Genomic DNA, 20,506 nt, shown 5'->3' with positions numbered 1-20,506 from the left:
ATAGCCTCACAAATAATGACAGGGGGCTGTTTCATGTCTGTAGGAAATGTATCAAATATTCATGAACACCATATTGCACAAGGTTAGCGCAGGAGGAATCTCTACCAAATGCAAGTCAACTCAGAAACAGTCTAAATAATCAGCTGTTATCCATTTTTTAATCACACATTCTCTGAAACAATCGGGATAATGAAGACCAGAGAGTGAGATAGAAGGTAGAAAAAGGTGTTTGATGAAAATCCGTGGAGCGGTGAGGACTAACTAAAGTGTGAATGTGTGCCATAGAAAAGTGAGTGAAGATATGATGCAAGTGATCACTGAGATAGACATGTAAGACTCCGCTTAAATGGGAATTATGTGAATGAAAAATGAACATCCTACCTGGTTTCTATTAACCTTTACCTATAAATTGAAGTGAATCAAGTCTAACATATAGTGTACAGTACACCCAGCAGCCATCCTGAGCAAGACAGGATGCCTGATGAAAGACAGGCAGATATCAGGAGGCCATATGAGGCCCCGGTGGGAAATCACAGGAAGCTGTCACTGCTGGTAATTACCCAAACACAATCCATCTTGAGCCTGTGTGCAAGTAGCTCCAAACATTGCCTTGCTGAGACGAACATCAAATTATAAATCTAAGAAGGTGTTTTGAAATTGCAAGACACACATTTAGAGGAAATTATTTTTTTTGTGTGTGTGTAAAGTTAATCAAACTATGCAAGGACATCTATAAATAAATGAGCATTTCTCTGAAGGCAAACATTTGACTTATCAAGAAGAACGTTAACGTCTTAGTCAAAATGGCTTAAAGACCTTTATTTTCTTAACTTAGCTGACACTTTACATTTCTGTACCAATTTTGTCCGTTACTAAATTGGCATTGTTATTGTACACTGCTCTTGTCTCTGATCATTTTCGATAACACATACAGTGCCTTGCAAAAGTATCCGGCCCCCTTGAATCTTTCAACCTTTCGCCACATTTCAGGCTTCAAACATAAAGATATGAAATTTAATTTTTTTGTCAAGAATCAACAACAAGTGGGACACAATCGTGAAGTGGAACAACATTTATTGGATAATTTAAACTTTTTTAACAAATAAAAAACTGAAAAGTGGGGCGTGCAATATTATTCGGCCCCTTTACTTTCAGTGCAGCAAACTCACTCCAGAAGTTCAGTGAGGATCTCTGAATGATCCAATGTTGTCCTAAATGACCGATGATGATAAATAGAATCCACCTGTGTGTAATCAAGTCTCCGTATAAATGCACCTGCTCTGTGATAGTCTCAGGGTTCTGTTTAAAGTGCAGAGAGCATTATGAAAACCAAGGAACACACCAGGCAGGTCCGAGATACTGTTGTGGAGAAGTTTAAAGCCGGATTTGGATACAAAAAGATTTCCCAAGCTTTAAACATCTCAAGGAGCACTGTGCAAGCCATCATATTGAAATGGAAGGAGCATCAGACCACTGCAAATCTACCAAGACCCGGCAGTCCTTCCAAACCTTCTTCTCAAACAAGGAGAAAACTGATCAGAGATGCAGCCAAGAGGCCCATGATCACTCTGGATGAACTGCAGAGATCTACAGCTGAGGTGGGAGAGTCTGTCCATAGGACAACAATCAGTCGTACACTGCACAAATCTGGCCTTTATGGAAGAGTGGCAAGAAGAAAGCCATTTCTCAAAGATATCCATAAAAAGTCTCGTTTAAAGTTTGCCACAAGCCACCTGGGAGACACACCAAACATGTGGAAGAAGGTGCTCTGGTCAGATGAAACCAAAATTGAACTTTTTGGCCACAATGCAAAACGATATGTTTGGCGTAAAAGCAACACAGCTCATCACCCTGAACACACCATCCCCACTGTCAAACATGGTGGTGGCAGCATCATGGTTTGGGCCTGCTTTTCTTCAGCAGGGACAGGGAAGATGGTTAAAATTGACGGGAAGATGGATGCAGCCAAATACAGGACTATTCTGGAAGAAAACCTGTTGGTATCTGCACAAGACCTGAGACTGGGACGGAGATTTATCTTCCAACAGGACAATGATCCAAAACATAAAGCCAAATCTACAATGGAATGGTTCAAAAATAAACGTATCCAGGTGTTAGAATGGCCAAGTCAAAGTCCAGACCTGAATCCAATCGAGAATCTGTGGAAAGAGCTGAAGACTGCTGTTCACAAACACTCTCCATCCAACCTCACTGAGCTCGAGCTGTTTTGCAAGGAAGAATGGGCAAGAATATCAGTCTCTCGATGTGCAAAACTGATAGAAACATACCCCAAGCGACTTGCAGCTGTAATTGGAGCAAAAGGTGGCGCTACAAAGTATTAACGCAAGGGGGCCGAATAATATTGCACGCCCCACTTTTCAGTTTTTTATTTGTTAAAAAAGTTTAAAATATCCAATAAATTTTGTTCCACTTCACGATTGTGTCCCACTTGTTTTTGATTCTTGACAAAAAATTAAAATTTTATATCTTTATGTTTGCAGCCTGAAATGTGGCGAAAGGTTGCAAGGTTTAAGGGGGCCGAATACTTTTGCAAGGCACTGTAAATCAGAAGCTTGGCTGTTATTGTTTTAGCCCAATCAAACTTCCTCCATGGACTAAGCCAATATGGTCGAAAGAGAATGAGAGGAACAGGAAGAAGAAGAGTGGATCATCAGGTAATTTGAAGGCCTATGTTGAAGTGTCCTTGAGCCTCAGCCATTATTTTATAAAGGAATGTGTGTGGTAAAGCTTAGATTGACTAGAAAATGAATAAATAACATAATTGCAGTGACTTCACCATGCCATCTCAAGTGTTGAGTGGAAAAATGTACATTTCTCAAGTGCCTCCTGTTTGGGATGATTCTGAATCAGCCAGCCTGAAATGAATAATAATGTGCATAATGCACCAGTTATCCAGGGTGCTGGATTTGGATTGAGAATTTAATATTGGGCAGAACTAGAGACATTTTATTGAATCCCAAATTTCTGTATAGTAAAAAGTCTGAAAGCATCCTGAATTTGTTTCCTCTTCATTAAGTGGGTAGACAAAGGATGTTTCTTTTGTAGTCATGATTGTGGATCTTGGCTCAAAAATAAAAATGCGGAATCACTTCAGTCTTTTTAATTATGTTAAAAAGAGGAATTGTTGATTGTAAATAGCACTATACCCGTCACTAATATTTTAGGCATTCATAATAAGTGCTACTGATTAATAAAAGATTTTGAACCACCACTTTAACTGCAAATTAGTTGCATCATTAGCAATCTATATTATGTAAACCAGGGTTTCCCCTGGGATTTTTTAAAGCTGTGGTGGTGGGCTGCATCGTAGTTGGACAGCCTCACCATGTCGTGCCGCTGCGAAATTGCTTCATATCATGACAAATGAGAATTCACACTTTTCCAAGAAGAACCATAACAAAGATCTATTTGAAATATTTCATTAACCAGGCTAATGTCATAGCTCTCAGCTACGATACATGTATGTAAAATGCGTAGCTGATTACAGCTACATTAACCCATGTAATAATACAACTTTTTTTCGCGTAGCAATAGTACGACTTACATCTCGTAGTCCTTCTTTTTCCTTTTATTTGTCCCTGATACGTACTACATTACCACAACAATAATAGTCCTTCTGTTAACAGACCCTCGTCCGTTGAGAACTTTAAATCTTTTCTAAATACTACAATACTCATCTGAAATTTCAACCAGCGACATCAGCAACGGACAAATGCTATGCTAGGACGCGACGATTCGGGTCGAACACACGGCACACAAAACTTTAACGTTATGTCAATGTCAATATTCAGATCGTTTTAACAAGCTTAAACCAGAATTACATTCATTAGCTTGAAATACCTTTCTGTGGATTTTTCACCCAATTTCCAACTCCACGCCACGTAGTCAGGCACAAGCTTGCAACATGAGAGCCGATGTGATTTTCTAAATAGAGCGTGTAAAAGAACAATTTGTATTTGACGTGCTATTTCAGACGACTTCTGGCAAATAGTGCATGAATAATGAGCTATATATTCATTTAGACCAGTGGTGTCCAAACTTTTTGCAAAGGGGGCCAGATCTGGTGAGGTAAAAATGTGGGGGACCGACCTTTGCTGACATCCTTTATGTAAACAATATATTTAAACAAATTTTAGCAAGCCATTCTGTGTGTCACATTTGCTCTATTTTTTTTTTAATTACTGTATTTTTCGGACTATGAGTCGCAGTTTTTTTTTCATAGTTTGGCTGGGGGTGCGACTTATACTCTGGAGCGACTTATGTGGGAAATTATTCACACATTATTATATCATTTCACATGTTATTTTGGTGTTTTGGAGTAACACTTATGGTTTGATAAACTTGTTAGCATGTTCTTTATGCTATAGTTATCTGAATAGCTCTTAATATATGTTACGCTAACATCCCAGCAACGTTTGCATTTCGTTGTTCATGTATGATGTAACATGATCATACTGTACACTTATTCAGCATGTTGTCCTCAATTGCATTTTTATTTTAAATTGCCTTTCAAGATTACATATCTGCTCTATGTGTTGGATTGATCAAGTAAATTACCTCCAAAAATGAGACTTACACTCCGGTGGGACTTATATACAGTATATTTTTTTCCTCTTCGTTGTGCGTTTTATGGCTAGTGCGACTTATACTCAGGTGCGATTTATAGTCTGAAAAATATGGTAATAATTTCAAGAATCTCGCGAAATAGTAATGCTGTAAAATTAAACTAGCTTCAGATTAATTCAATTTCTCACTACGTATGTTCCCTGTAATCTTGTCGTACATGTCAGTGTGTCTTGTTTGGTAATGTTGCCTCACATCGAACTCTTTAAAAACAGCGACTGCCTCTTTGCAAATGACGCAGACACAGTTGTTGTGTATTTTAGTGAAGAAATAGTCCAATTTCCACCTATCCTTGAAGCGTTGGCCATCGCAGTCAACTTTCTTTTTGTTGTTGTTGATTGTCGCCATTTTAGAAAATTGGGAATAAAGGGTCACACGGGGTAAATGTTGCTTAGAATGCTGCTTCCTTTTCGTGGGTAAATGAGGACCAGCATTTAGTGTGTAAGCTACTTCATATGCTGGTAGCAGTACTGCTGACCAATTTATTAAGTCTGTGTGCAGGCCAGATGTTATTGATTTTATGACAGAGGCTGGGGGCCGGATGAAATTTGACCACGGGCCGCATTTGGCGCCCAGGCCGGACTTTGGACATGTCTGATTTAGACGTATTGTTAAATTTTACAAATTATAGATTACAGATAGATTATTTCTTTAAATCTCAAAGGCCATTTCACACTAGCGTCAGCCCAGTGTGACTAGTTTTGGTGAGAAGGTGAATAGTTTTTTTTGTTGTTGTTGTTGTTGCTCGTGAATTACATGTCCTCACAAACGCACCTCGAGGTACCATTTAGCTTAGCAAGGAGAGATATGAGAGAGTCATTTTCGAGTGTCTAAGAGCTAAAGGTTTCGTCAGCCGTGATTGCGTATAGCCGTCTGTTCAAACAGCCTGATAGCACAGATATAAGTACACCTGCCCCTCTGCTAATGGGGTGCGTTGTTGATGTAAGTGGGGCGGCGCTCTGAAAATAGAGCAAGGCTCCATTTTGTGCCCCGCCTCTTGGCACAAATTCATTCAAACTTGCCGTTCCGCCCAGGACAGCCGTCCAACGCTCACTTTCGCCGAAAAGTCCAATCCAAAATACACAATGAATGGGTTGCCACTGAACCCTATACTCTAGGCTCCGCTAGTTTGAAACGGCCTTAAATAAAAAACATCTCATTTGCAAGGCGTGGCGGCTTTTATTTTGAAGTGGCGGTGCGCCACAATCTTTTATATGTAGAGGAAACCCTGTAGACTACAACCAACTTTTGTCACTTACTGTAATTTCTTGAGCATAATACTCTCTTGTGTATATTACGCCCCCCCACACAGTTTTTCTCATATATTTTACTTTTTGCTGGTATGCATGCCAAAAAATTGAAGTACAGGATTAGTAGGTATTTTACTGTGACCCTCATGAGGATAAGTGGCATGGAAGATGAATGAATTAAGTTTTTCCCCAATGTTGGCATTTCTTTAGAAAATATTAAGTTGAAATGGCACCTCAAGCCCTTTTCTTACATTAGGAGTATGAGCTGAGTCTCTGGACTCATTGGTAGATCACATTATGGATGCAAGGACTCTGGAAGTGGTTTACTCCTACAGTTGGCCCAGATCTGTCGCTCCCACTTCAGAGGCTCCTTTCAGACTTATTCACCTCCTCATGAGAGTCTTTCATAGCAATAATCCCTATCCTCTGTTGCCAAGGAAACAAACGGTGTTATGTGTCTTAATTTCGCTCCATGTTGGGAGAGCTTGTGTTACAAATATTATTGTCAAGACAGTGTGACTATTCAATCTGTATTGTGACTGTCCAGGTTGCTGGACAAGAGGTCAAATGTGTCTGCTTGCTGGAGGACGCTAGATCAGGAAAACTGTTGGCGAGGGCCATGATTTGGCCAAATCATCATTGTCAGGTAGAAGCATTTTGTGATTTGGTCATCAAGTTCAAGCAAGCATGAATCAAGCTGTCCCAGTGAGTATCTAACAGGGACAGAATTTTTCCAGCCTCATCTCTCTTGCATGAAAAAGCATGACATTAACTGCTGCATCCAATACTGTAAGGCTTCACTTAAGCAAAACAGAGGCATTACACCAAACACTGAACATCTGAGCTTGTGAAAAACAAAGTCTCCAACCATCTCAACAATAATCTATTCACAATATGTGGTAGGGACATGATCCAACGAGATGGGAGAAACCAAACCCTTTTTCCTCAAGGGTCAAAAAGTTGCATCAGGTTTTGAAATCAAGGATGGAGCCCACTGTTTTGATGGCTGTTCCTCTCCGGCATCCATGTCAGGCTCATCAACAAAAGCTGAAGGATATAATATTTACTCCAAAATAAGCAGCAGATCCTGCAATCCTAGTGAATTGGGAAAGTGTTCTTATATGAAAGGTAGGGTGAACATTCCGGCAATACCAGGTATCAGCAAATCTCATTTAATGCTTTTAATGCCACTTTAACCTAGTTTAATGCCCATACCCAACTGCAGAGTTTCACGAACAGAAATTGTATGAAGAGTTGTCAGATAATGACTTTTTACACAGATAACAGATACCCAATATTGACCAATTCCAAAAATCATATACTGATATCAAACAGATACCGATATAGGCGGTCGTGGACTTAACGTATTCTGGCTAATTGTACTATGAGTTCCTATTGGATACTTTAATAATGAAAAATGTAACAACTTCAAGGTTTTCCAATAAGTATTCTATGAAAAATAAGAGAACAAAATCAACTAGTTATGGAAAACGTGCTTATATTGCACCACCAAATTTGTTGTTTAAATCAAAACAGTGCAAACAGTTTTTTTGGATCAAGTGCAAGTGCATAGTGCTAATAAGGCACTGCCATATCACATATGGCTCACACAGTGATTCTGGCTCAAAATAACAAAGGCACACAGCTTCAGTACAGTGAATAAGGTATGTAATAAGTTTATATGTTATTATTTTTAATCATTTATTGTTCATTTAATTGTTTGCTCCATGAATGCAAATGGTCTGCACACATAACAAATCCCCACCATCTTAGTTTGAATAATCATAACTGCTGTGCTAAGCTGTGATCAGCCCTTATACAAAAGTAGAGGACTTCTACAATCTCTTTGAAAGCAACATGCATATTGGCCCAAAACCAATAAAGAAAAACCGATGCCGATATTAACCGATAACATTTTTAAATGCACTTTTGAATTGTGTATGTTCTCTTATCCAATGAGGGAAAAAAAGTATTTTAACCATCAACTTTACATACTTTTTAATGCCTCAAACATTTAGTTTAATGCTTTTTATGCCCTGAATTTTTACAAAATCCATTTAATGACTTTTAATGCTTTTTAATGACTAGAGGTGCACGATTATTATCGGACCGATAATTATCCGATATCAGAAATTATGACGTCATCCCAATAAATTCGATAACATTATTAATAGGCCCGATAATATATAATATTTTTGTTTTTGTTTCCACTCCTGTTTTGCCAGTATGCAAAGTTTTGTTAATATTCTGAAGGCCGTATTTTTCCATCACTGAGTTATAAACCTTACTATGGCAATTAGCAAATGGTTTCATTTTACAGTGTTATGTGTACAAGTTCTTGAGAGCCTTTTGGTTATTGATAGGCTTGCTATCCTATAATTGCCAGGTTAAGAAGGTTGTTTCATGGACCACAAAAGTCTCCTCTCCTGTTGCACCAAATGTTTTATATGCTGACAAAGCACAATACCTGTTGGGTTTATGTTGGTTTTAGTTCAGTGCTCATTATTTAGGGAAACACATCGTCAATGACATTGATTGATTGTGACTGACTCAAATTATATCCATTCGAAAAAATAAATATGGGCACTTTAAGCCAAAACTGTTCTTGTCTTTGTTTTGATCATTATGATAATGTTCATATCATCATGAAAATTCTGGTTAGGTCTAAGGCAAATCTATGCTGAATCCACCACTAGTATTTTTATATCAGTATCAGTTTCGAAAAATGGATATCGTGCATCCCTAATAATTATCCAAATAACCTCGGTTAAAAATTGGGACATTGACACGTTCCTCTGGGTTCTACACAACACCACAATAGATTTGATAGGGAAAAAAATGATGGGTTTCAACTGCCGACTTCGAGCGTTAATTTGAGGGAATTAGTAACTAAATCAGGTAAGTGGTGTAGTCATGCAACATTACCATTCGTATGCAGGCCAAACATTTTTTAATGAACAAAAAGTAATAAAAGAAGCACAAATTAATCAATTTTTGATCATGGTTGCAAATCTTTTGCAGAAGTTTCTGCTTGTGCTTGCGACATAATCCCATACATTTTGACTTCGCCTTATGAAATGCATACTCAATGGGATTCAGGTCAGGTTATTTACTTGGCCATTGCATAACATTCTGCTTAACAAAAACGCATTGGTTGCCTTACTGTGATGCACAGTCCAATGAGTTCTGAATCAAAATTAAATATGAAGTTTGCGTATGATAAGATCTGTTCTGACAATTTTCAACGATATACCGGTAAAGATATTTTTAACGCGCACTCACCATGAGTTGATGTTATCAAGGGTTAATCTAGTCACGGTAATTTCAGTCCAACATTATGTAGTGAAGTTGAATAAGATAAAAAAAGAAAATTACTTGGCGTCTTTCAAACTTTCAAAAATCAACATGCAAATCTATATATTTCTCTCATATGGCGTGTGCTGTTGAAAACAGTATCTGACCAGTGTTCCCACACCTGTGCAGAACACGTCATTGATGTGGGCACACATAGTGACAACATCATTACATACCCTAGTGGTGGTATTGCCACATTGCACCAACCAAAATAACTGCTCCAACAAGATCTATATCAAAGATCGATGCAAAAACGCATCAATGCACACACTTCCATTGAGAATTATTGTTCGGAAAAATCACCTCTGGGAAACATCTGCCTTGATAACAGTGAATTATTTTGTAATGTATAAGGAATTTCTCATTCCTCAACTTCGCCTGAATTGATCTGGACAGCTGCAGTAATCTATCCTGTTGGTGGTGAAGTTTAGCATTCCAAGACAAAGAAAAATCTTTGAGCCAGAAGCACTCACATAGTCAAGATGCTGAAGACATATTTGAAAAGGGGGAATAGTTGAAGTGGGGAATAAATGTAGAACTAAGAGGAAAGCAGGTAGAAAAGAGACCCCAAAGAATGAGGGATACTAAACATAACTAAATAAAGATTAAATCCTTGCTTTCTCTAAGCATTTTGCATCGGTGGGAAAATCAAAAGCAGACTTCAACTTATTCTGCAACATCCTGAGCCCATTAAAGATGACAAAGCAGCAGACACTAAACCTAATTGTATCTAGATAAAGAATTGCATATTTTAAGGATTATAACTTGGGGGTTTAAGCCCATGATGCCTGAATCTACATTTAACTTATTGGCTGCCAATGATGCCGGTAGATGTCCAATCTATTTTGATTGAGAGGAAAATGGATTGGACTTCTACTGCCATCAATGGATGTTTTAATACTGTATACAGTACATGTCATTCCTAATTTACTAACTACCACAAACACATACTCTGTGAATACGTATACAGTCATGTGAAAAAATTAGGACACCCCATTAAATATTCTGTTTTTTATTAAGAAATGTTCACATATCAATGTCTAATCTTGTTTTTCTTTATCTCTGGAAAAGAAAGTTAATTAATAGCAGGTAAACAACACAAATTAACATTGTTTTACTCATTAAACCAAATATATCAACAAAAGTGCATATTCTAACTGAGGAAAAAGTTAGGACACCCTACCACCTAACAGCTAGTTTTACCCCCTTTGGCTGAAATGACTTCAGTGAGACGCTTTTTGTAGCCATTCACCAGACTTTGACATCGGTCTGAAGAAGGTTTTCCCCAATCCTCAACACAGAATACTTTCAGGTGTTAGATGTTTGTTTGTTTGTTTTTTGTTTTTTGTTTTTTTTTGTGCATGTACAGCCTGTTTCAAGTAACCCCACAGCATCTAAATGGGATTAAGATTTAGGCCTTGACTCGGCCATTCCAGGACTCATTTCTTCCTTTTCAGCCAGTCCTTGGTGGATTTACTGGTGTGTTTTGGGTCATTGTCATGTTGCAGGGTTCAGTTTAGCTTCAGCTTTAATTTTTTTTACAGATGATCTCACATGTTCCTCATGCACCCCCTGATACACGATAGAATTCATGGTGTATTCTATGATGGTGAGCTGGCCAGGTCCTGCTGCAGCAAAGCATCCCGAAACCACGACACTTCCACCTCCATGCTTCACAGTTGGGACAAGGTTCTTTTCCTGGAATGCTGTATTGGGTTTACGTCTAACATGCCTGTCTTCTGGTGTCCAAATAATTCAATTTTAGATTAATCTATTCCAGAAGTCCTGGTCTTCGTCTACATTCACCCTGGAAAACTTCAGTCTGGCCTTCATGTTCTTCTAAGAGAGCAAAGGTTTCCTCCTTGCACTCCTCCCATGAAGGTTTAACTTGTGAAGTCTCTTTCTGATTGTAGAGGCATGCACTTTCACATCAACAGTAGCCTGCTGTAGGTCCCGTGATGACATTTTGGAGTTTTTGGAGACTTAGCATCTTGCGGTCTGCTCTCAGGGTGAACTTGCTTGAACGGCCAGACCTGGGCATGTTGGCAGTTGTTTTGAATGTCCTCCACTTGTAGACTATTTTCCGGACAGTAGAATGGCTGATTTTATATTCTTTTGAGATCTTTTGAAATCCATTACTTGACTCATAAGCGTCTAAAATCTTCTTTCAAAAGGCCTCAGAGAACTCCTTTGATATCATCATGGTGTTTTCACTCACTTCAACATTCAGTGACTGTTGAAAGTATTCTGCGTTGAAGAGTGGGGCAAACTTTCTCCAGACCGATGTCAAAGACTGGTAGATTGCTACAAAAAAACGTCTCACTGAAGTTATTTTAGCCAAAGGGGCTATCAGCTAGCTATTAGGTGGTAGGGTGTCCTAACTTTTTCCTCAGTTAGAATAAGCATTTCTGTTGATAAATTTGGTTTAATGAGTAAAACAATGTTAATATTTGTTGTTCACCTACAATTAAATCACTTTCTTTTCCAGAGATAAAGAATAGCAAGATCAGTCATTGATATGTGAACATTTCTTAATAAAGAACTGAATATTTAATGGGGTGTCCTAATTTTTTCACATGACTGTACATGTACCTGGCGTGGCAGTGAATGAGCGAACAAATATACATCAAAAAACATTGGGGGAATTCAACAGATAGCTGTTAATTAAAAACATTGTTTATTTATTTCTTTGTTATTATTACTATTATTTTAGAAAATTCAATTCAAAAATACAACCAAAAAAATTGAAAATCCTACTAAGTGAATTAAAAGACAGAAAAAATATAAAAGATTTAATAAAAATAAAAAAAATTTAAAAATTTAAATATTTGTTTCAAATACATATAATAAATAAAAAGGAGGAACGAACACATATATTATTAGTCCTCCTTTTCATTTTTGAAATTTATTAATTTTTTAAACTTTTATTTATTTATTTATGATTTTTTTTTTTTTTCCATTTTAAGATTTTCTCATTTTTAGCTGTATTTCTTAATTTACTGTAAATTTCCTTTTTTTTTTTTTTTTTATTAATACTGTTTTTACAGACTTGACATGTATTCCTCCAAAGCTTCATGTATATTTGTTTAATGTTGAATTCAGGCATCATTGAGTTAAAATGGGTTAGGGTTACATCATGATGTCAAATTAATAAAATATGCAGACACTTACCACCAGCTCTGAGAAACGCGCATTCAGCTCCTCAGCAGGCGGCATGGGTGCACTGAATTCAAGTAGCTGCAAGGGCACACTGTCTTTTAAGTTGATCTCTAGGGGCTCACTACTGCCGAAGCAGCACAGGAACCCCAAGCCCGCCCTTGTCCTCTTCCTGGGGGGCATGGTGGCTGCGGTAACACACGTGGCAGTGGTGAAGTCGGAGCCGAAATATTTAGGAAGGGACCATGGGGGGGCTGGGGGGTGAAGGGGACAAAGTAGCTATCTCGGGGGCATGATCTGGAAAAAAAAAAAAAGAAAGAAAGACAATTCAGAAGTGGTCTGATAAAATTTGAGCTTAATGTGCACTTTGATAAAATACATTCATGACAAGGATATTTCATGTGAAGATGTAATTCATCATATTGTCGCTGTTCATTTTGAGCATAAACTTCCATCTAAATTCTGAAAACAAAAGTGCAACTGCAGAGGAACATTCACATGTACAGTTAAATTTACAGTTTGAGTAATCGTATCAATAGCCTCTCCAGTGTACATTAGTAGAAGTACAGTACTCTAACAGTTTATCATAAACTACTACACAGTACATACTGTAAATGACATTTTATTTTCCATTTTACTTTATTCTCAACACTGCAGGTCAAACGCAACGACGTTTCATTCGGTTTTCACTTGTGCATAACAGAATGACATACAAAGTATATATCTATCTATTGGGGGAAAAAAAGTTTCACATGAGACCTGGGTAGAAAACAAGCTGATCTGTATGAGTCATTCTTTTTTTTTTTGCTATTTTTTTTTTTCTTTACATTTTTTATATCCTTGATCCCTAAGTAGTGGCCTGGTATGTATACTGTATTACATTTGGGGATCATTTTTACATTGTCAAACGTATTAATCAGAATTTCTCAAAAAATATTCTGAGTGTACATAAAAGATTAAAAAAAAAAAAACACTAAAGTAAAAAGGAGGAACCTTTTATTTTCTAATTTAAGTCAAATTAGAAAATGAAAAAAATAATTACAGCCTCCAAATGATGTTTTATTCCCTTCAGTTTATCTAGGAACATGAGCAAAGATCATTGCAATGTGACAACAAAGACTGCAGGCACTGGGATGATATGCGCAACTTTGCAGTCACAACTCAACAATGCAAGCTCTTGTCTGCGAGGTACAATCGCGCCTCGGCAGTGTGTCTGTGAGTCGTTGTTCGGACACTGAGCTGCCCTAACACTGCCCTTTCACTTTTCAATAGAGGAGGCAGTGTGTGGCTGAGTGTGTACGTGTACAGAAGTGAATGGCAACACTACACTAGGAGTCAAGAAATGAATAGGACACATCAACCCAAGAGGATTTCCTCAATGCTACAAAAAGAATATGGGTGGTCATTGTATAAAGGAATAATGCACAGTGTACACTACATTATGGCCTTTAAAAATCACATGTTAAATCCACTTCATTTCACAAGAGAAAACAGTTTACCACATTTGACTGAAGAGATTCCAGCCCATTATGTAATAGTATTAAAATGTTTGACCAAGAGGATCTACTGTATTTGGGAATGCTTAAGTACAGACTGGAAGCCAGTCGTATTTGCTGTTTCAACTCCTAATATATGATATGATTTATATCGTTTTCTAATGGTAAAGTATTTATATTACCCCTACCGTGTACTTGAAGCATATTCTGATGTATCAAGTACTGTATGCATACTGTAGGTAAGGCTGCAAGTTTTACTTAATTCTATTTACGTGACTAGAAATGGTATTACTTGAATTTCTACAGGAAAACACAGTCTACTGCTTCACATTTACTGAGCAGAAGTCCTCGCCATTTCTCTCTCTCAATCTTATATTTGCTGAGCGGAGGCGTTCGTTGACTAAAAATAGCTGGGTGGTGAATTTTTTATGAATGCGCTAGGCCTTGAACATGAGCTTGAAGGGAAAATACAGGAAAAAGAAGAATTCCACATTTGAAATGGGGCCTTTTAAAATTGCTCATTTGCTTTTTCTACTTCCTTGCATCTGTGTGTAGGCAATGAAGCAAGGCTGCGCACTGCCGCAAATAAACTGTTTTTCTTTTTCATTTGCAGATGTCGCTTGTGGGAAGCTTCATTTTAGATCCATTCTCTTCCATTATTCTCTATGATCATCAAGTGCGGTGAGCGTATGTGGTATTGAATTCTCGAATGGCCTCCAATCAGGTCAGCTTTATGTTGGATTAAAAGCAAATTAGGCAAACAGTTACGGTATGTTTTTTAACGCATTGGCTGCCATTGACAGAAATCAACGTCCGATCCTTTTCGACTACGGGCAAATGAGTTCAGATCTGTTTAAAAATATATATATATATATTATTAAAAAGCTCTGTGTTGACAAGCATTCCAGCTTATAATGAGGTTTACGTTTTTCAATTTCCGGCCATTGATTGAATAATTTAATATAGTTGAATGGAAACTAATTTGATAACCTCAAATGATAATGATGTTTGTGTACTCTAATAGTCTGGTCCAACTTGTTAATCATCTCATTGCAACAAAGCCAAAACACAAATTGATTGGCATTTTAACTACATACTTGACTTATAAAACAAAACATCTGTACACTATACAGAAAATCACTTGGCCAAAATCAAAAACATTTTTTTAACTCGACAAATTAGTGACTTGTTTGGAACATATTTCTAATGCTACAAGAGTGCACCCCAATTCTTCAATCAACTTGTTTTAACTATCTAAGCATGAAAATAAAAATTCTCAAGCATCTTTTTATATTCTGAGCAACCTACTGTCTATGCATGCGTATGTATGCCTGTGTGGTTGCATGTGCGTGTGTGCGTGTGTGCTGCACTCTCCCAAAGAGCCCCATGTGCGGTCAGTCCTCACTCAACACCAATCCGACTGGCCTGCTTCCAGAATGGGCAAAGTAGGCCAGGGACAAATATATACACAGTAGACTGTATATCCAGCAGCCAACATACATAAACGAGGATATAATATGCTTTTACATTTTGCAAAGAGCCCGAAGAAAGAATCCACACTGGTGTCAATGTCCAGTGACCAGGTGCAATTCACAGAAAAATTTACAATAAATCAGTTTTAAAGGGGGTGCGCTTTGCATGTTAGTACTGAAATGAGTCACGGTGCAAGGTGTGTTCCAAACATTTATGATCTAGTGCTGCAGTTCATTTATTACATTATTAGTTTTTTGGAGCAAGCTGCGTTATATGATGCACGAGCTGATTAGGACACCTGTTCTGGATGGTCGGTGTGGTAATCTTAAGAAGTTATCTTTTATCCATTTTACGACAACTCAGTTAACAGAGTTTAAGTGGCATTAGACATGTGCCGATTAACGGTTTCAAGGTATACCGTGGTATGAAAACGTCGTGGTTTCAATACCGCAAAAGTTTTCCTTCATACAGTCCCAAAGGTATTAGCTATTTTTTATCTCCAGAAAATGCAAGGAGAAATCCCTCGCTTGTAGCTGCAAGGCTCAACCTTCCCCCACCGGTTGTTGCTCAGTGTCAGCGAGTCAGCTGTGATACACGATGGCTGGAAGAGGTGAAACTCCTGAACTTTTTCCCCCAATCAAAGAAAACAAAATCACTGGTATGGGAATACTTTGGCTATAGAAAAGATGGCCGCGGTTAGAGAAGGAGGGCCAACCGCCATGTAAAACATGTTTGGGGAGGGTAGCTGCCGAGAAGGCAATACCTACAATAATATGATTTCGCATTTATTCAAAATTAAAGGTTAGTAAATACTGTCATGAACTTTTCCCACCAGCTACGAGAGTTAACTCCAGCGTGTTTAGTGTGTTTAGCTGTGAAAAAACGTGTTTTTTTTCTCTGTGGCATCTGTCTGTGTTGAGAAATAGTGTGTATATAATGTAAACATGATACGAGTCATACACACGTGCTTTTTATGGAAAATAATTCAATCGTGTGGCTGTGTTTTTTAACATTATACTTATTGTTCCAATTTGCTTATATGTTTTGAAAAATAAAAATCCTGTTCAATGGAAAAAATATACAGTATATATATATTTTTTTTTAAACCAAGATATCTCAAAGTAACACATTTTAGAGCTGTAATTGCAATACCTTGATACCGTGAAACCGTGATATTTTGGCTTAAGGTTATCATACAGTCAGAATCTCATTCCAGCACATGCCTAAGGGGCACCGATATATGGTATCTATCATCTAAACAACTCTACTTTTTTCTTTGTCTCTATCTGCATCCAGTAGCCATGGTGTGGGGATGTTTTAAATTTTGTCCATATACTATAGCGCTTCAGCATATTATGTTTGTCTGTTATTGTATTAGCATATCATTCCCTCTCTATAACCGCATCTTCCATTATTCCTCTCAAGGGGAATGAACCGTTTTTTCCTCTAAAATCCATATCTCTTCTCCAGGAACATCTGTCAATTTCTCCTAGTCACCCTTTACTATATCATTCTCTTCATGATTTTAACCCGCTTTTCTTCCTCATATCTACCACTCAAAAAAATGGGCAGACGAAAAACAAACCTTTAAAGATTAGCAAGGGGTAAAGATTAGAACAAGCTACTCGGCCTAATGAGTGAAAGCAAAAACTCATTCTTGGCAGAAATGACGACTGTCATGCACGATACCAAGATACTGTAATCACAATGGCATTGAAATGGTTAGTACAAACCAGAACTAAAGTAAAACATGTGGTCAAAACCATGACTGGCATATTGTCAGCCTAAAAATGCTGAGCAGATGTAATACGGGCAAGTAGCACAAATAGCAAATTTCGGGAAAAATGTCATATAGCCTTTATCCAGGAACGTCATGTGAGACGCTAGCATTTGCCATAAAACCTTGGTAGATGGGTTGAGAGGTTAAAAATGGCTTCTGCCCCCATGGGGATCAAGATCATTCTAGGCTGTGCGCAGGATAACTGCATCACAGCAATTAGTTTAAAAGTAAAGTGTATGAGGTCTATTAAAAACAGGTTTGATATCAGCATTTCAGCTATAACATTAAAAACAGAATATGTTGTTTATAGGTCTTAATATTAATAAACCAATTGTTAACAGATTTTATCACTCAAAATGTTAATTAACTCATTAGCTGCTATTGGCAGTGCTAGGCGTCCAATTTGAAGTGGGAGGGTTGGCAATGAATGAGCGAATGTTGCCAGCCTACAAATTCAAATGGATTCGACGTCTACTACTGATAAACTAATTAATACCGGAAATCAAATTCTGCAAACGGACATACATACACACTGCCGTGAAATGCATGAATCCACAGAAGCACTTTGATGAAATGCCTGCCCATGCTGTGCATACAGTCATATAGTCACATGTTCTCATGTTCAAAAATCACACATTCCCACACGAGGTTCAGTTGTGATCGCATTTTGCATACTCACTCACCATGAGCCCTGAAGCTGAGAGGCGAGATTCCCAGCAACACTGAGACTCGGTCTGGAGCGTAGCCAAGCATAGTGAGAGAGACAGACAGTGATGTGAGGAAGGTGATAGAAGGAGGGAGGGATCTTTAAAGGGAGACACTGCTGCCACTTCTCATTCAGCCCACTAACTCTCTGCATAGTCCCCTGTGCCTGGAAGTAGGTCAGTGCAGGAGGAGGGAGCAGCAGTGACGAGAGCGTGTGTGTTTCTGCAATCGAATGTACTGCATGTGTGGATGTGTTTGACGGAGCGAGACAGAAGAGGTATACATTCGAAAGATCGGTCCATCAAAGGCTCAGATGATTGTATTTCCTTTCCCTAATATGTAATGCATTGCCGACTTTTAGATGTAAAACAGTGACAAAGTCAAGTCCATAAATATTGGGACATTGATTTTCGGCCTTCCAGCTCCAGTCAACGAAAGTCTTAAGTCTCAAAACAATCAACATCACATTCAAGTTGATGCCCTGCCAGGCCTCTATTGCAACCGCATTATAGCCAATTATCTTTGAAGCATTCAGCTGAATATGAGCAGCTAATGTTGCCTGAAACACTTCAGAATTTATCCAGCTGCTTTTGACAGGATTCCTTATACTGCATTTATTGACAAGGTTGATATATTGTCAATAAATACAAGGAATCCATTTCCAATGGGAGCCATAAATGTCCACACCATAGAACAGCTGAGCAGCCAATTATCTCATTACTGTTAGTAATGCATTGCTCATTTGGAAAAACTGGCTGCTCAGCTGTTCCATGGGTAGAGAGACATTGGCTATGTTTAAATGCAGCAAATATTTTATTTATGGTCAATATTTGAGTTTTTAATATATTCAGAATAGAGCTGAAACGATTACTCGAATAATTTGAGTAACTCGATTTTAAAAATTGTTAAGTATTTTCTCTGCCCCGAGGAATCGTTTAATTTTGCCAGATCTACGCATAGTGTTTTGCCTGGACCACTTTTAATGCGGCACAACGTGCTGACGTTACGTGCGTAGAGGAAGAAGGGAGAGGCGGCGGATACATTTGATTTCAAACACATATGAATATAGAGGTAACGATGAAGAAGCCGACAAAAGCGAAGAGAAAGGTACCAAGAAAAATCAGAAAATGTCAAAAGTGTGGGAGCATTTCAAGTTGGAGACCAAGGTGAACACTGTTTCATGTATTCACTGTAAGACAGCGCTTGCATAACACTACCCCCGCCCGGCCCGAGACTTTCGCGCCCCCGGCTGGACCCGCGACCGATGACCGCCCCCGAAACCCAAGCCGGGTGCCACCGCGACCTGCCTGCCTAGCCGCCGCTCCAACAAAGGCACCTCGGGACAAGGTAAAATTTAAGTTAACTTAGCGCTAATAAATAAGATTAACGTTACTGTACCTTGCTAACGTAACGTTAGCCCTGCAGAGGGCTAGGTTTCTATTAATTATGACTACTGTCGATGCATGACTAACGTGTCTTTCATACAGGCTTAATTTAATCTGTAAAAACACAGCACTGTAGAGTGATGAGGGTGTAAAATAAAAACATAATAACACTAACTGTAGATTTTAGCTCGGTAGTCATTGATGAATAAGACAAGTAGGACTGGTGCCTAAGGCGCTCCAATACAGCAGATATCATACATTCATTTTGAACACTGCAAAAACTCAAAATCTTATCAGGATCTACAATTCAGACGTAAAACTTAAAACTTAACTACAACTTAAAACTGCTCGACAAAAATGGAAATTCAGTTGAAACACGTGGGAAAAACACTGAACTTTTAAGTGATGTGTGTTATCAAGCGTAATGAAATTTTTAGATAAGATAAGATTTTATATATATATATATATATACATATATATATATAATCTTAAGTTTTTTGAGTGAAAGCAGTGAATTTTTTTATATTCACATCTGAGATGCAATTCTTGACTGTTTTCAACAATGTACATCTAAAACAAAGACATTGATTGTCTAAAAACAGTTCAATATCAGGTGAAATGTCTTTTTTTTACATGAATATTTATAATTGCTCTTTACCTGAAAAAAATGTTTTAGACGATTACTCGATTAATCAATGGAATTTTCAGTAGAATACTCGATTTCTAAAATATTCGATAGCTGAACCGCTATTTCAGAGTATTCCGTGTACATGCGTAAAGGGTTGTAAATCAATCGGAATATTCCTGCTCCAACTGGGATCTTCATCACAGAAATTGCGTTCTTCCAGCATTTCGCCTAAACTTCTCGTTATTCTTATCTCACCTTCTTGTAAATCTCGCTATTCCAGTATTTTCTACCATCAATAAAAGCCGTCAATTTTAAGCCTTTGACTACAAAAATGACGTCACGAGTTTCCTCCTCACGCCACTCACAATTTGCCAGTTATATTGCAAGCAACTTTTTGTACTCAAAATACCAAGCTTCCTAGAATCATAATCCATTTATGTGCAACTTTTCAGCACTTTCTGTTTTGAATAACGGCATGTGTATTAATAAAGGGATAAATCATATTTAAAATAATGTTTTGATCTGATTAGTCGATAAAAGAAACGCTAATCGTTAGTCCATGTTGAAGAAATGACTGCAATGAGTAGGTGCTATGTTGACTCAATCCTAATAAAATTTCCAAGTAAAGAAGGAAT

General features: G+C 37.9%; 1 protein-coding gene across 4 annotated transcripts in view; it reads right to left on the bottom strand.

Moving 5' to 3' along the window:
- The window catches only part of daam2 (dishevelled associated activator of morphogenesis 2), a 153,987-nt gene that overhangs the window by 95,207 nt on the left and 38,274 nt on the right, over window positions 1-20,506 (bottom strand). For 3 of the 4 annotated variants that reach the window (XM_057859782.1, XM_057859786.1, XM_057859784.1), the window contains exon 2: window positions 12,420-12,701. In XM_057859782.1, coding sequence (XP_057715765.1) covers window positions 12,420-12,587 — 168 coding nt within the window. In that variant the 5' untranslated portion in view covers window positions 12,588-12,701. Of the gene's footprint in view, window positions 1-12,419; window positions 12,702-17,836; window positions 18,497-20,506 lie in introns of those variants that run through there. The other variant, XM_057859785.1, reaches the window with a different exon arrangement.

Source organism: Corythoichthys intestinalis, chromosome 15 (genome assembly GCF_030265065.1).
Source record: "Corythoichthys intestinalis isolate RoL2023-P3 chromosome 15, ASM3026506v1, whole genome shotgun sequence".
Taxonomy (NCBI): domain Eukaryota; kingdom Metazoa; phylum Chordata; class Actinopteri; order Syngnathiformes; family Syngnathidae; genus Corythoichthys; species Corythoichthys intestinalis.
The sequence above is the reverse complement of the archived record's forward strand: the minus strand, read 5'-3'. Positions and strand labels throughout refer to the sequence as shown.